This window comes from Marmota marmota, unplaced genomic scaffold, assembly GCF_001458135.2.
Source record: "Marmota marmota marmota unplaced genomic scaffold, marMar, whole genome shotgun sequence".
NCBI classification, from domain to species: domain Eukaryota; kingdom Metazoa; phylum Chordata; class Mammalia; order Rodentia; family Sciuridae; genus Marmota; species Marmota marmota.
The window spans coordinates 9109816-9127442 of NW_026000243.1; the positions used below are offsets into that span (position 1 = coordinate 9109816).

Sequence of the window (17627 nt, forward strand, 5' to 3'; positions counted from 1 at the left end):
TATGAATGTTATAAATAGATGTATGTATGCTATATAGAGATGTATGTATGTTATATATATATATATATATATATATATATATGTATGAATGTTATAAATAGATGTATGTATGCTATATAGAGATATATGTATGTTATATATATATATATATGTATATATATGTATATATTGCTCTAAATAACTCCATAAAATATTAGGACTGTTGGGTACATTATATTGAGAAAATGTTTCTCAGTTGGTAGGGACAATCCCAACTTAAGCCTGCTGATAATAATTTCCTTTTAATAGTATCCTGGTTTAGGAAATTGTATACTACTTGTCTTCATTTAACTGAGAAGGGAGGATAATTCCAGAATGTAAGCAGTTATTTTTGTTGTTTATTTTCCTTTGTCAAGGAAGCTTAGTTTAGTGTGGCTCTGAGAGAGAACTTTAGAACCTGTCCCCTAGGCTTCAATATCTTGGTCTTCCTATAATTGAATGGTCTTGGCTAAACATCAGGTATGGAGTTGGGCATGTAGAGGGTCTTATTATTCACAGTTTTTCTCACTAAAGAAATTTAATCTTGGGAAGATTAAGTGACAGTGAGGTTTACAGCCAGGTGTTATTTTTTGAGTTCTGCTTGTGGTTAGAAATCGAGAATATGGCCCCCCAGTTGGTTTGTCTTTAGCATCTTATACTCCAGAGTTCTAACAGATCAACATTGAATAAAATTGATTTTTTTCTATAAATTGATTGTCTCATCTAAAAACAAAGTTACATTTATCACATTAGCATTTCTGCTGTCTTTGTGGCATGTGTGTGTGTGTGTGTGCATGCGTGCATGTTGTGTGTCTGCCAATGTGGCATTTTTAATAAGTTCATGCCCAGGAATGCAATCAGCAGCAGATCTACATTCAAGACTCAGTCTAAATCATGCCTTGAGATTAGAAAGGGTTAAAGTGCCCCACTCAGATCCCAGAATGGGACCACTTGGTAATATCCAGGCAATGTAATGTCAAAATTATTAATTACTTATAGAGTACCATTAGTTATCTAGGCACCACACTTAGTTCAATTAGGAGCACAAACATTTCAGCAGGTCCACTGGGGAGCCAGGGAAAAGTTGGTGGTGAAAGGGGTAGGCAAGATGGAGTAGGAGAATCTACTTAGTTCCTAAGGATCTGAACTGACAAGTGGCACAATTCTCTTCTCTACAGACATAACCATTTTATACTTCTCTTTCTAAATTTATACTTTTTGTCTTTTTTTCCCTCCTATTTCACTATACCTCACTGCTTCTTCTGCAGCTGTTGGCTTTGTGAGTGAAGATGAATACTTGGAAATTCAGGGCATTACCCGGGAGCAGTCTGGGGACTATGAGTGCAGCGCCTCCAATGACGTGGCTGCACCAGTGGTGCGAAGAGTAAAGGTCACCGTGAACTGTAAGTGGTCTTGCCAGTCCCCGACCCTTCATGTGCATGAAGCTGGCCTGCTTTCACAGCCACAACAACAAGCCACTCAGCAGAATCAACTGCTGACTCAGGATGAAAAAGAATACAGGACCATTTTCCACATTCTGCTTTCAAGACCAACAGGGCCAAAGTGACATTTTTGTCAAGTCTAGAAGTCATAGTGTCACACACACACACACACACAAAAAAATCCTTAAAGTATATTAATATAAAACTAAATGTGACATGACTGGGAGATTATCAAATGGCATTCAATGCATAAGTTATATAAGTGCATTTTGAGAACCAAAGTTTCCCCATAACTTATTCACACAATGTGGTGAGACCCCCTTCTATGTATGGATATCATCCTTTTATAATTATAGATGTTGACATTCATGGTATGCATTCAAATTTTAAATTCAAACAGATACATTCTCTAATCCTGCGTACATGTGTATCTAAAAATTTGACTTTTACTAATAGAGATTCAGGATCCGCAAAGTTTGGGAGTCACTGCTGTGCATACCTCATTCTGCTTTGTCAACCATCCAAATTCTCTCTGACATTGATACTATTTAAATTCCCTACTTGTATACCAGTCTTTTTTCTCTGGGTTCTTTTTTTTTTTTTTTTTAATTTACATTGATTGACTCAGTTTCCTATGGCATTCTGAAGTTTTACCGTATTGTTTATGCTGCAGGAAATCTTATAGCAGAACAAAACCCAAGAACCAAGCCAGCAACAAGAATCCTTTCCATTCAATACTTGGGTGGGTGGGGGTACAACAAGGATACAGTACTACTGGGACCTAGGTAATATGAAGCTCTTTAATGAGTAAGAAAGTACATTTAACAAGGCTATCAGTTTTATGCTATTATGATATTTTTTACTCTATCACAATTTTAAAAGGACTTAAAATTATTTCCAACTCATAAAGATGAACCTAAAATGTAAAGAAATTGAAGCAAAGGAAAACTATATTAAGAAAAATGAGTAAAAGCTAGGGAAGATCAGCACATGAAATACATACCACTAAGTAGCTAAGTTCAGGTCCTGTATATAGCTTTGAATTGGTAGAGCAAAGAGAAGAAACATCACTTGCTTTAAGATTTATGCTATCCATAAGATAAAAGCAATTTATTTGCTTGGGAGAAACACTGCTTTTCCTGGCATTGAGACTGTAGAGAAAATTCTCTTCAGGTGTCTTCACAAATGGAACATTTTGAGATAACTCAACACATCATGTATGATATTATTTCTGCAACAAATAGAACAGCAAGTATATTGTGTCTTCTTCTTTAATACCTCTCAGTGCAAACTGTTGGAGTGTCATGGATAGTTTGGTAAAGACTTCAAATGAATGCAAACCAAGTATGTAGCTCTAGTTTGGTTTGGCTGAATTCAGGAATCCATGTCAGAATACTTAGAAAAATGACTGATCTATATATCCTTCAGGCAATTTTCCATGAATATTATTTCTTGTAACTGAGCTTTTGATGGGAATTGAATAGTTTGAGGTTATATACTTTGGCAAGAACCTGGTGTATAGAAATTCTATAAGGCTGATTAAAGTAGCTGACTGTCAACCCATGAAGTATAGGGTTGATATGTTGGCATCATCCTATGAAAGTTAACAAGTTTTCACAGGAAATATACCTGAATATCTGGTCATCCCACCTCTGCACAGAGGAGAACAGAAGCAATCTATGTTAGAAAGATCATGCTTTTCCTTAGAATGACATTGAAAATGTTTTCATTCTCTGGCACAATTTACAGCAATTTGACAGAGCAAGTTAACAAAAGTAGGGCAGAGAGTAACCAACAAAATCCATGAATGAATAAGGCAGGCTTTTTTCTTTTGAAATGCACTTTGAAATGCGGTGGAATGTCTTCTCTCCGCAGATCCACCATACATTTCAGAAGCTAAGGGTACAGGTGTCCCTGTGGGACAGAAGGGGACTCTGCAGTGTGAAGCCTCAGCAGTTCCCTCAGCAGAATTCCAGTGGTACAAGGATGACAAAAGGTAACGTCCTCTCATCTCCAGTCCTCATCCTTTCTCCTCAGAAAAAAAGCTTTTTTTCAAGTTCCTGATTCCAGATGTTTGCAAATAAATTCCAGTAAAATTCTCTTCTAAGGTTCTCCTACCTGTAGGGGGAAAATAATTGCAAACAAGTCTTTCCTTAACATCAATAAAATTCAGCTAGGTTTTTTTATGTCACCATGCAGAATTATGAACAGGCCTGAAAGGTAGCATATTTTTAGGAAAGCAAAAAATGCCAAAGAAAGGCCACCAGAAAATTTCTAAAGGCCAGCAGATTTTTTCCAGGCCAAGAAAATAATGTGTTCTGCCTGAAGCTATTTTTAACACATTCTCAGGCTTGCTTTAAAGGGTGACTGAGGGGTTCTGGGAGGGGCACATAAGTTAGCGGCAGCTGGCAGTTCTCCACTTAAATTCCAGACACCATCAGTAATGCGTACAAGAGTCCATGACCTGATTTAACCTTTCCTTTGTGTCCAGGTTGTTCTTTCTCTGTAGGAGAAAAGAATTGGGGCTATTCCCTTCCTCCCTATTGTTGCAGCCATCATTGGGATATTTGTTGTGAGTCACTGAAGATGATCATTTTGAGGAGTTATCAAATGGCATGTCAGTGCAGGGATCAGCAACTCAGTACAGCCAGGCAACATGGCAATTACTGTTATCAAAGAGCTATTTTTAAGGTGGTTGAACAACAAAAATAAATGTGCAAGTGCTGTCTGTTCAGAATATTTTCATAAAAATGGAGGTGTTGGTGCTAGGAATGCAAAAATGTCCTGAGGTCTATGGTAGAAGAAGAAGGAGTGATGGAGGCTGAGGGCTGATTAGGGGAGAAAAACAGAGAGGAAAATCAAAGAAGAGTGATGTGAGAAATTTCAGCAATTTGTTGCCCATACACTATTTGATGTACCACAACTAATTTGATGCTACATACACTATGTTCAATGCATCTTGGTTTTCTTTAAGTCAAACATGGAATATTCTTCTACTTTTTGAATCAATAAATGAATTTCATTTGGGACTATCACACAATCGTAAGATTCATGACCTTATTAATCATAACCCCTCCAAGTGACAAGCAATCCTTTTTACATTTTAAGGACATATCTGGAAGCCTCTGGTGAAGAGTGCTATATTCATCCTGCCCATTTCATGAATGAAAGAACTGACATAGGAAAAGGGGAAATAAACTTACAAAGAAATAGAAAGAAATAAAATTGGCTTTTGTCTTTCTTTCAAGAATTCACCAATCCCCATCATTCTTCACCACCCTTCTTATGTACTAGGAGGAAGCTGAGGCATAAAGATCTATGATGAAAAAAAAAATATACTAAACAACAAAAGAACAACACAAAACAAAACACTATTGAGCTGCAGGGTCAGTTCTTGAATTTTGAATTATCTAGGTCTTAGTGAAAATTAATCAGCTGCATCCCATTATTCTAATTCTTTATAAGAGAAAAATAGAAACAAAATATAGGGGGAAAGCAAGCTCTCAAAATATGCTGAGGAAAATACAGCACAAATGGCCAATGTTGAGATAAATGGAGAGGTTTCTTCTTTTCACAGCAACCACAGAGGGGGCCACGGTCTGCCCCAACATTTACCAAGGAGGAGAAAGGAGACTGTGATGTTTGTTAATGGTGCTTCTCAGAGGTCCTTGCTGAGGCAGCTTTGCTTCCTTTTTTATTTTAGTTCTTCTTATGGATTCTCCTTTGCTCCCTTTTCCATTGATTTTTCTCTATTTGCGACTCATTCATTTATTCCTTTCCAGTGTTCTCTCATGGAATGGAGTTGCCTTTTCTCCTGGCACCTGGCTGGACAAGAGTATCCCTGCCTTGTGGTCCTTGTCACAGTCAGCTGTGTCTGTGCCACCAGAGCTACCAGGCAATCTCCATCAGGCAACTCTCAGAAAGAATATCACATCTGCCACTGGAGGAGAACAGTTCTTAACCCATCTCCCATTATCAGGGAGATGAGCTGATTTCTGAGGGAAAATGAAAAGAATCTGGTGGGGACAGGCAGTGTTCTTAAAGTTTATGGTAGAAATCTTTTGGCATCGTACTAGTACCACGCCACCACCTACTACTTTGTGTGTGTTATCAATCTGAAGCAGAGGAATTGGAATTCTGCACTTAATAAGGGCCACCCAACTGCAGAAGCATTAGCAAATGAATATCTACAACTTCATTAAGAAACTGAAGCCTCGTAGCAGTACTGGATGGGGGTGGGCAGAGTGTGAACACATGGAGAAGGGGAAAGCTGTCATCCCAGGAGCTGTGAAGTGCTGCAAAGTGATACTGGCCACCCTACACTGTTTTTAGCTAAAGACAGTTGAAAGCTGTCAAGCAGGAACCTGCTTCCGGTGAGTTGCTTCCCACTATGGAGCCAAAATCTAATTCACAGCTTAGTTCTGATGTGAAGGATTCTTCTTTCTCTGAGGAACACCATCAAAACTGAGAAAGGGATCAATACTTTGACTGGCTTATGGAAGCCTTCTGGTGGTGGCGTTGGGAGGCTTTCTGGGACAGTACGCCCTAGAGAAGCAATGGAGACATAATAAGCTGGAAATATAAAAGTGGTTTCTGACCACAGCAGGATTCCTTTTGCACAGTGCAAGCATTTTAATGAAGTCTGTGGACTCAGGCCAGTTCACTGTACCTTGATTTTTAGGCAGGAAGTCTCCCAGAGGAAACATCTTCATAATGAAAAGCAATGCAAATCCCTCAACCAACTTTCTTGGCAGATGGGTGAGAACATAAACTAGAACCTGCTTCTCTCTTCTGATAAAATTACCATCATAAGTTTTGGTGCTGGAGAGGATCATTCTGTAATCTCACAGAGATGAGGTTTCTGATGATACAAACCAGCTACACTCTATGCTAAAATACACCATAACCCAGGGACAGACAGGGATCCTCTTGTCTTACACCAGAAAAACACATTACACTGAAAAACATTTTATAGTTGACAAAGCATCTCTTCATCATTGTCTTGCTGAGCTTCACTTTTCCTTTCTGCCATGAATATCGTCCTTCTTGGTTTGGTGATTTCAATACCAGCCATTTGCCCCAGTGCATGTCCCCTGGGCCTGATTCAGTGCTCATCCCCACTTGACATCATTTTCTCACTGCAAGTTTTGCTCCATCCAGGCCCTAAACGGTCAACTTAGGCATTTGTTCATGTTTTCCATGATCTTTTATGAAGAATGTTTTCTCCCCAATATTTTTTTTTTCTCTTTCCTATAGCACAGAATGAGCTTCTGGGCAAGGAATACAAATTTTCAGGGAAAGTAAAAGGTTGATGTAAAGCACTTTTCTTGGCATATTGTCCTGCCACATTGATTGCTCACAGAGACTGTCTTGATTCTACAAAGTCATATTCTTAGTAATTTCTAATCCTTCCCAGATTGATCCCCTATGATACCCTGGGGCGATCACTCTTCCTAAGTCCTTCAGAGTTCCCTGATATGAAAATAATCCTTGATTATTTTCTTCTTTTCCCAGATCCGCCCCTGCAAAAAAAAAAGTCTTATCTGTAGAATGTCTCAAGTACTTATGGAAAATTTGTATTGCCCAAGTGCTTGAAAAAATAGTGTTTTTCAAACCTTTCAGGTCATGCATCTCTTTGAAGCTTCAGTTTTTCATTGTCATCATCAACATCATCATTGTTATCATCGTCATCATCACTTTCATTAACATCATCAACAGTTCCAGACAAATACGCACTTTCCCTTATCCACTGCATGAATGATAGTCTCCTAAAGGCCAGAGAGATGATGGTGTATATTGTTGTGGCATAACTAAGAGGTAGCAAGAGTAAAATGATGCATTTCTTTTCAGAAGACTGAAATATGGCCATAGGAAATATGCCATCCTTTTTAGAGTATCTCCATGGGCATGGAGCACTATGGAGCACTATGATCACCTGTGCATTGTGAATGAACATAGGGTATCATTGAGAGGAGGAAATAGTGGGGTTATTATAATGTGTGATGGGGAAACAATGAGAAGTTCATTAATTCTAGAGTCTATTTCCATCCTATGAGAGAAACTGACCATGTCTTTTTATTCTTCTCTTTATGTCTCTTGTTTGTTTTAGACTGATTGAAGGAAAGAAGGGAGTCAAAGTGGAAAACAGACCTTTCCTGTCAAAACTCATCTTTTTCAATGTCTCTGAACATGACTACGGGAACTACACTTGTGTGGCCTCAAACAAGTTGGGCCACACCAATGCCAGCATCACATTATTTGGTGAGAATGTGCCCTGAGCTGGGCACTGAGAGAGTGTGAAGTGGGGAGAGTCCCTGTGGGGAAGAAGCTAGGGAGGAGGCTCTAGAAGGATGGGTATCAAAGGTGAGTTGAGCAGGCAAGAGGGAAAGAAAGATGAAAAAGAAGAGAGGAGAAAGAGAGAATGCAGGTATGAAAGTAGATATCTGGAATGGGAAAATAGAAATGAAACAGAATTTTCATTTCATTCTATAATGAGAAAAATTCTAAATCAGGAAGAAAAGGCTTTGAGATGCTAAAAATGACATTTATGTTTTTGTTTTTGTTTCCTCAGTGGGGTCTTCTAAACTGACATGGAGACTATAATTGAGTAAAATAGTAAAGAGCCCAGAGAAGAGTATTTACTATTTCAATATTTTCCTCACTGGGTTAATATAACATGTTCCCTTTTCTAAAATGTTTTTCCATCTTTTGGAAAATAAGATAAATCAAATTGTATTCATCAGAATAGAATCACAGGTCTTGGGATCCTTAATAATATTAATTTCAGAGGGAGAAATAATGTAGAAAATGAGGATTTTCCAAGTTCCCCACTTGTACCATTGGATATTGTCTAGCTGGATTAAAACATTCATCCATCCAAACCATCATCTTGAAATATGTTGCATAGTCATTCATGCATTCATTTCCTAAACAACTCTTTATTAAAGGATTAATGTATATAAGGCAAGTTGCTCTAATTTCATTATGCATTTGGCAACTATCTTATTGCCAGAAGCAAGTGAACCAGCTCTCTGGTAGACCCTGGATGCCCCACCTCTCTGCCCAGAGACTGTCTATGCAGAGGTGAGCCTATGTCCCTGTGTGTCAACAGACAGACCTACAGGTGCCTGGCAATGGCTTGGCACCTTGATGGATGCAAATATTCCCTGCACATCAAATGGTTAATTTCTGGTTGCCTTTTGTGCAAATCCCTCCACACCCCCACCACACTTAGTGGTTCTGGGACTTTTCAAATCCATTCTCCAAAAACCCCATGTTGAAAAGTACTCTTAAATGTAACATAAAAGGGGAAAAAATGGGGACTTTGACAGATAATTGGCAAAGACATAAATTGTGGTTATTCCCAGAAATCCTGGATAATCCGTCGCCTCAAGGGCCACACCCCTGCCCTAACCCTGCCATATGACCTCAGTAGCAGTGTATGTTCCATTGTGACATCTTTGCTTCCAAATCACATTCTCCCAGCCTCTTGTTCTGCACATAAAATAAAGCCCAGCTTTATCTGAGAGGACTGGGAAAAGGAAGGCTGCCCTTGATCCCAGAGCCTCTAGCACAGAATGGACAGAGCTATGATTAGAGTGATTGATCTGCCTGGCATCTCTCACACAGGGAGAGTCATGAGTGCCCCTCACATTTGTCAGGCCTTTTTTTTTTTTTTTTGACAGATGTCTGTCTGCAGGCAAGAGGGCCAGAATTAGAAAAGAACAGGCCACTCCTTCCTCTGTCTTGCAAATCTAAGCTCTTCCACACTTTCCCTTCTACAGCTTCCCAAGTCCTACTCTGCAGCCACAGGAGTCCTGATTCCTATAAATAGTCTTCCTCCTCCTCTGACCTTTTCTTTCTTCTGATTTGGATGCAGAAAATGGCTTTGCCATTGACTTTATCACTACTGTCTAATCCCCTAGCCTCCTCCCCTTAACCCTTCTCAAGATGAGAATAGGGAGAAGCAGCAAACTTAAAAGAAAAAAAAAAGGAGTGAAAAAACTGAAGTTTATGACAAGACAAGTAGTGAACCATGTGTCATAAACACACTCAGCAGACCCATTTGTGACCATTATAACTCCTTCTTCTCCCTGCCCTCCCCCCATTGCTTTAAAAGCATTCAACCTGTGCTAACTTTGGGGGTACTTCAGCCATTGTCAGCTTTCTAGAGTCCAGGGTTCTCTAAAACCAACATTATAAAATGATGGTACCTATGTGAATAAGTTTAGAAGACTGGGTCAAACAAAGATGAATGGGTACATGTGGGGTCCTCTTCAATGCAGGAATTCTCAAAGATTAACCCCATTAATGTTGAAGATGAGCATTTTCAACCCATTAATTCAAGCCAAGTCTAGTGCAGACATTATCATGGCTTCTAAGCTCATTATTGAGCTTATTTTTTTTTATCAAGTTGCCCATCATCATTATCATTGAGGCTCCTATCAATGAAGTCTTTTGACAAATATAAATTTATTAGGAGATTTTCCATGTCATTTTCCTTTAAGTTCTATCAAGCAGATTAGGCAGATGGGAAAGCAGCAGCATTTACTTCACATGAGTATATGAATTCATGATGAAGTTCATTCTCCAGAAAGCCAGCTAAATTATCATAATTTTGCTACCACCTTGTACACAAACTGCATGCTCTTTCCATGTTTCCTAGACATTGAAAAGTGAGGGATTCTGATGCAAGATATTTCCATTGTGATAAGGATCTTGGGAGACTTAAGAAAAGAAACAGCATGCTCATTCCTATCTCAAACTAAGTGGGCTCCAAGCATCTGATCTCTGGGATTGCAGAACTGGCAGTAAACACGAGAATTCTGCTGCCACATCCCTGAATCAGTGATTCCTGGAAGATCATATTCCAATCATATTGCCATGGGATCAGAAGTTCTTGAAGTTGAACTTCTTTGAAACACCAGGGGTGAGGATATGGGAGAGAAATCTCTCTGGAAAGAGGCTTCAGCCATTTGTTTCAAATCAGAACCTCAACTCAGCACAAGTGACAAGTTAATTCATTTGCACTGGAAAATATATACAGTGGCCAGGTCCTGTTCTTCCCAACCATCCCATCCAATACGAAACATAAAGCATCTCAGTGTTTTTCTTGCTGCACCTTGTCCTACCACCTTTGGTTTTTGTGTCTTCCTTTATTTATCCATTTCTCCAAAAATGCTTGTAAAAAGACAGTATACAAACTATATATGACAAATATATAGCTACTGTATATAATATATGTGTTTGTTTTCATTTTTCTCTCTTGTTGTCCCTCACCCGATTTAGAACTAAATGAGCCTACAAGCTCAACTTTGTTGCAAGGTCAGTATCCCCCTTGCTTTATGTTTTCTCTCCCCTCCCTTCAATCCCAGAGCCCCCACTCCTCTCCCTTTCCCCTGTTGTGCATTACCTGACACTCCTTTCAGTAAAGTTGTTTAGAAGATGGTGGTGGAAGGCTCTTTAAGGAAGTTATTGGGATCTGGTGAAAATCCAATGACAATTCTCTTTTCTCTGCTCATCCCTTGCCCACAATGCCCCAGGAGGTCTGGGAAGGGAAAGGAAAATAAATATCATTCACATCTCAAAACCCAGAGATTAGCATGAAGGCAAAAGGTTAAAACTAAATCTGAATTAAAACCAACTGAGCAGCTTTCATAAAGAATCCTGTTGATAGTCCCTCAGCAACAAGGTCAAACACATATATATGGATGATTGAAATATTCCATCAAGTGCATCACTTGGCTCACATGACTCTCCAAGGGAGGGAAGCAGGCTGGTGCAGCATGCATGTTTGCCTACAAGTAATGATCTAGAGAGGGTGCCTTCCCTTTTAGTTCAGAACCTGACCTTCCGTAGTTCTCTGTTTTGGGGTAAGTCATTAAACTTTATTCAATTTCCTCTTCTATAAAATACAGTCGATTTGTCTTATCTACCTTACAGAATCAGACAACATTCAACTTGAAAATATGTAATAAAAAGACTTTGAAACAGGTGCATTTTGAATCTCCAGATACAAGTCAAAGAGAAAGAGTTACTTCGATGGAGACCATTCCTTCATGGAGCATCCTATGGGGTCCATTAACTCATCCTTCAAATCCTTTTCCCAGCCCCTTGACATCCCTTCCACATCAAGTTCTTTTCTCATGTCCACTAATCTAGTGTAAATGACCCATTAAGAACATGCCTGAGCATTTGGGCTGAGGGGTAGAATAAAACTGGTGCCTTTTGGGTGCTGTAGTTTTCCTCTTAAGGACAGTGCTGAGTCCAGCAATAGCCCAGCAGAAAGACAGCTTGTGAAAAGAATGAGGGGAATGGTTTTTCCCACCTCCCAGCCCAACCTTCCCACCTCCCTCTTCCCACCTTACCCTGTTCCACCATTCACATTCCAGATGTTCATCCTGTTCACCCATTCACATTCTAACTGTGCAAATGATCATAGAAGGACAGTTTTAAACCTGGGAGGTGGATGGGAAGAGAGAAAGAAATCAATTATGTGAGGAGCTGTTTGACAAATGAGGAAAAATGCTTGTATCTTGAAAAGAGTCAGGGCTGCATAGTTCACCTTAGTGATATATAGTAACTTGGTAATGAACCATGAACAGGAAAACGAAAGAAAGAAAGAGGAAGGAAGAGGAAAGTAAATGAACATATTCAGATTCAAGTTATGATTTAATGTATGATTATTGAACCTCCATGTGAGACATAGTCACAGATGTGAAACAGCATTAGAAAAGTAGCCAACATAAATGGTATTAAAGGAAGGAGGGACTGAACTTACAACAAATGATTCTTCAAAAGTGCCTTCAGAAGTTACTAAGCTAATTCTGGCTACTTAAGGCTTTATTCTCAGAGGAATAAGAAACATTTGAAACTTGGGTAGTGGTTTCTAATAAGCTAATATATTCAGCTAAAGTTATATGCATCATTTCAAATCAAAGTCATCAGCAACAAAACCAAGCTGAAACAAAAATAAAAACAACCTGAACACTTTACCTAGTGGCTGAATATGGGACTTGGAGCTGCAGACATTGTTATCAGGCTCTACCTGCCAAGAGAGAGCTGGGTTGTTTTCTCTCTCTCTCTCTCTCTCTCTCTCTCTCTCTCTCTCTCTNATATATATATATATATATATATATATATATATATCACTCTCTCTTCCCTCCCCCAGTGATTTTATTTTATTTATATGTTTATTTTTGTGAACTGATTGATTTGGGTGGAATGATCTCTATGCCAACTTTCTAATTTCATTCTCTGGAAGTGTTCAGTCCCTCATCCCACCAACCAGAAGTAGTAAGTCATAGACATTTGCAATATTCTGACAGCTGAGTTATGTGGTCTTTAGTATAGCTGCTGGACTTTTTGATACAACTAGGAATATTTTAAAGGAAACAGACCTTGACCCTGGGCACATTCACCTCATTCATCTGTGCTCAGTTTTCCTTCTTCCTTTGCTACTCTCTAATGCAATAGAGAGCAACCTGTTTTCTTAGGGAATACCTTCAAGTTATGCACATCTTATCAGAGAAGTGTAAGAAAGATTTATACCAACATGTGGATTTCCACTGAGAGGGAACACTGGTTTTTCAGAGAAGTTCAAAGCTATTTTGCTACACAATATCTGGATAGACTAGAAGGATTTTGATAAGGGAATTTCATTCCTCCTCAGCATTTTTTTGCCACCCTTGAAGTATTTCTCTGCCTCCCTTTTGCAAACACAACAGATTGCATGTCACCTTCTCGTATTAATATTTGGTGGTGCAGGATTCTTGCAATGATAAATAAGGACTTGGTGCTATGCCAACCATCCCTCATGAAACTTCTGCACAGGCCAGTATGCGGGGGCCCACACTGCAAGCTCAGCGGCTCCTGGGCTGCTCATTTCCCATCCACTGGCCCTTTGTCTTTTATCTTCTAGGCATTAAGGCAGATTTGATGATATCAGTGGGCTGGGAAAAGTTGGCTGATTAATGCCTGTGAACCTCACAGTGACCATCAAACCAATTTATTAAAGAATGGGAAGCAAAAGTAAAGTCTAGATATCAGAAGGAAACAATTGCAACCACAGAAAAGATGATCAGTGCTTCCCTGCAGAGGATTAAAAATAGTTAATTAGGCCAAGCCACCAAGGCATCCACAATTAGCATTTCTATGGCACCTGTATGTTAAAAATAAGAGAAAGTACAAAAAGAAAAATTTCCCTCATCCTCTTTCTGGAAAGGTGGTATATCTGTTCTCATCCAGCATACCTCTGCTTCTTATTCAAATAAGACAACAGCCCAGAGCTTTCCTGACTGTTGGATTCAGCCATGAGTATTCAGCTTTTTGCTGGAAAAAAAAATCACTATGAGTTGAGCTGAAACATTGAATACTGACCAGTTGGAGACTTAGGGTGTATGTAGGGGATCCTTTTACCTTGCATTTTCTTCTTTTCTTTTTCTTTCTCCCTTTTCTTTTCCCTCTTTCCCCTCCTTTTCTTTCTACCTGTATCCCCATTCTACCCTTCCCTCTCTTCCTTCCTTTTTCTTTCTCATGACTGTATTTTCCCACTCTGTGTGGTTCCTTCTTAATGCATCATTAACAAAGAGATCAACTAAATTTCAGTCAAGGTCCTGCTGAAGAAAGATGTATGCTTGGATTATCAGGGATTGTTTCTTTTCCTGATAGCAAGATCTTATTCAAACACTTCAGTCTGCGGCTCGCACTGGCTTTGAAGCCACAAGCAAGATTTGTATTTATAGAAGGTAGAGCCAACAGAAACATGTCAAGCATGTTTTGGAGGACTGACATTGAGCGCATTCTTACATCACTTCTTAGTGCTAAAGTAAAGGAATGATGGGCCAGAGCACAGCATGGTGGGTTTAAAGTAACTATAAAGCTTATCATGCTTAGGTTTTCCTTTCTGTGCTAAGAAAGGGTGCAAGAACATTCTGTTTACCTGGAAGGATTGACACATTGCTACCTGGAAAGACCCAAGGTTAAGTTTTAGCTGAGGTCATGGGTGGGTATCAAATTGTTCTTTATCTTCATGGATGCGCTTTAGCATTGAACTTCTTTGAAGTAGTGATTGTTATAGATTAGCAGGGGTGGGGAGTGGAGGAGCTAGACAGGAACAATTAAGCTAAAGTTGTTTTCAGATCATTGCTGTACAGATAATCTCTTCTGGTTGTCTAGAGCAGGAACTTTGCCTTTGATTTTTCTCCCCTCTTCCTGATAGTCCCAACTGCCAAATGGAAATGTCCTCTGTTCCTCCTCTAAAAGTCTGAACCAGCATCCCCTTCACTCTGTGGGTGACTCTTCCCCAAGCTTACCCTTTATTGCACTGCTTATGGTTTGGGGGTAAAATGTGTGTGACTATTCATATTCTCAAGTCTCTCTTCAAACTGCCTTCATCCTAGTTATCTTTTATCATACAGGGAGATCCAGAAATCAGTGATACCTGAATAAGAACATTAGTAAAAAAAATGCCCTTCCTAAAGTTCTGGCTGTTTTCAAGCGCCCAGTGAGCACTCTAGGGAACTGTCCCTGCTAAAGGCACAGACAACATAGAACCATCACTTCTGTACTTTTTCTACTATCCCAACTTTACATCAGATCTTCCTTCAGTCATAAAATATTTAACCATAGATCACCACTTATGTTTTTATATCTTCAGAACAATTTCTCAGGGTTGCTAAAGTCCACTTCAATAGAGACGGATATCATATATCTGTGCCTTTAAAAACACAATGAGATCTTGAATGCACAAGTATGTATTCATCTGACTTTGAACAAACATTATAGTTGCATTGAGGAAGACAGTTGTATCTAGGTTATCTTTCTATATGTGAGGACATTTGTCAGTTAACATAGATTTCAAAGCCATCCCCTCAATCAAAAGTCTTTAAGGACACTTTTCACCCTCTCAGTACCAAGTGAATAATTGCAGAGGCTGCTAAAGAGGGAAGTAAGAGATTAGAGATGATTACAACTTCTGACCAGACAAAAACACCTCCTATCCACAGAAGAGCTGGGGAGCCTCTGTGACATGTTCCGAGAGTTTGAAGCTAGCAAATTGGGAATCTTCCCTGGTCTAACCAACAAAGAGGAACTGGCTCCCCAGCATTTCTACAAGGAGGTGAATCAAGTGCAACTATGGCAGCACAGGTGTGGATCTTTACTGCCTCATGTGACCCAAAGAGATGAGACCCAACAGGACCAAGCTGGTATTGTCTGACTCATCAAGAAAAGTCAAACATCAAAAATCTGGGCTCTTCTGGCACTTGAGAGCTTCTTCACTGGTGTTTCTAAAATGTATAGCTAAAATCAGGTGAAAGTTTTATATTTCAAAGCAAACATGGGCACCCATATTAAAACTATGATATTTTACATCCATCTGTACCAGTCACTTTTGTACTTAAGATCCACACTTCAACACTTAGGAGTTACTCTGATAGCCAAATACAGAAATTTGTTTTACAGAAAGGTTTTGACATGACAGCTCAGGCTGCAGAGGTGTCTCCTGTTAAAATGAGGTGGATATTTTGGCTCTGCTTCAGTCTGTGGTCTGTTCTGACCATTACTCATACCCTTTCTTAGTCCCCAGTTCACTTCTAGCTGCCTTAGAACATTGACATGGGTCACTATGAGTGCTGGGCTTTGGTCAGGACAACGAGAAGCAGGTTCAAGAGGCCTGGGGAAGCTCTTGGGCCTGAAGAATCACCAAGTTCCTAAAACCATCTGAGGGCAAAGTGAGCACTTCTAACTACTTTCTATCTTAACAGTGGCCTGTTTTTTAATTTCTTTTAGAAGTGAAAACTACAGCCCTGACCCCTTGGAAAGGTTAGTATATTTATTTTCAGGAAGCTGCTGCTTGGTGGGGTATGTAAAACTCTTTACCTTCCTCCAGGATGCCTTCTTTTCTAAGCTCACACCAGGAAGCAGCCCAGAGGGAACCCTTCCCTGACCTTGAGCATCTCTGTGTCAATTTCTATTAACCTTGTCCCTAAGGACATCCCATTCTCCCTGGGTAGCTTCCACTTGCACAAGTCTAACTTGTCTTTGCTGGCGGCACTAATGAGCACCTGTCAGTGCCCAGAATAGCTGCATCTCTGAGCTCCTCTGTACCAGGCCTGCCTCTTTCCTTGCACAGGAATGCTCTAATGCAGTGATCTTCTTAGACCTTGGCCTTGCATGCTGCCCTTTGCTTATTCCCTTCTCTCTCTCTCTCTTCCTCTCTTTAACTTGGAACTGGAAGGGCAGTGATGGGAGGGAGGGAGAAATGGGAGGAAGGGGGAGGTTCTGGGGTGAGTCACTTGGCTAGGAATAAAATATGTCTTATTTGCGGCTTTCATTCCTGCCAGATGTTTCCGATGGATAATTGACACTCATCACAGTTCTCCGGGACCCTAACTGTCCTGGTAATTAGTCTCTTTAGGCTTCCACAACTCTCTAATGAGATAGAGGCAATAAAGACATCCAATGTGAAGTGGAAGTGTGGCTGGATGAAGAACAGAGGTCTCAAATGTGTGGCCCTATTGCCAGGCAGATGGACAGAACTGTCACTCTGGCAGGCACCAACTCTAAGAGGCCTTGCTCCCAGGACACTATGATTCTTGTCTGCCTGGACAAACAACCACATCTCATAGCAATTTTTTTTTAACGTAGCATTCATTTAGAGTGGGAAAAAACAGTCATATGTCTGTGGTGCCCACCTTAGCCAGTTCCCAGTTATCACTGTGGGCCTCACTCTTTCTTCTCTTTATTTCCTGAAGATCAGGAGTTGTACAAAAAAGCAGCTCCGAGTTAGTGAGAAGAAAATTGCCTTTGGAGACAGAAGTCAGGGGACTTGGGGAAAGCCACTTAAGCTCTCTGAATTTAAGCCTCCATCTATTATAAAAGAGATAATAATCTGCATCTCCTATATGAGTGTCATCAGTACTGTGATAGATAACTTTCCACCTGAAAGCATCCTACCTGAATTCCTTGTCCATATAACTTTGCTTCTATGTAGACATTCACTCAGCACCAAAATTTTTAGTGACTTTTATTGGACAGTTAAAGAAAGGGAAGAAGGGTATCTGGAAGAGGAAATTGAGGTAAATCAAAGACAAGATAGGAAAGTAATTTTTTTCCCTCTCATTTGGTTTGATTTCTTTCCCCAAATATAATCTTAAGAGAAAGAAA

At 39.7% G+C, this 17627-nt stretch overlaps 1 protein-coding gene across 5 annotated transcripts in view; it reads left to right on the plus strand.

Moving 5' to 3' along the window:
• Ntm (neurotrimin) overlaps positions 1-17627 on the plus strand; it is a 960133-nt gene that overhangs the window by 933744 nt on the left and 8762 nt on the right. For 2 of the 5 annotated variants that reach the window (XM_048796170.1, XM_048796173.1), the window contains 5 exons: positions 1287-1421; positions 3336-3456; positions 7570-7721; positions 10749-10784; positions 16251-16283. In XM_048796170.1, coding sequence (XP_048652127.1) covers positions 1287-1421; positions 3336-3456; positions 7570-7721; positions 10749-10784; positions 16251-16283 — 477 coding nt within the window. The remainder of the gene's footprint in view (positions 1-1286; positions 1422-3335; positions 3457-7569; positions 7722-10748; positions 10785-16250; positions 16284-17627) is intronic. The other 3 variants (XM_048796171.1, XM_048796172.1, XM_048796174.1) reach the window with 3 other exon arrangements.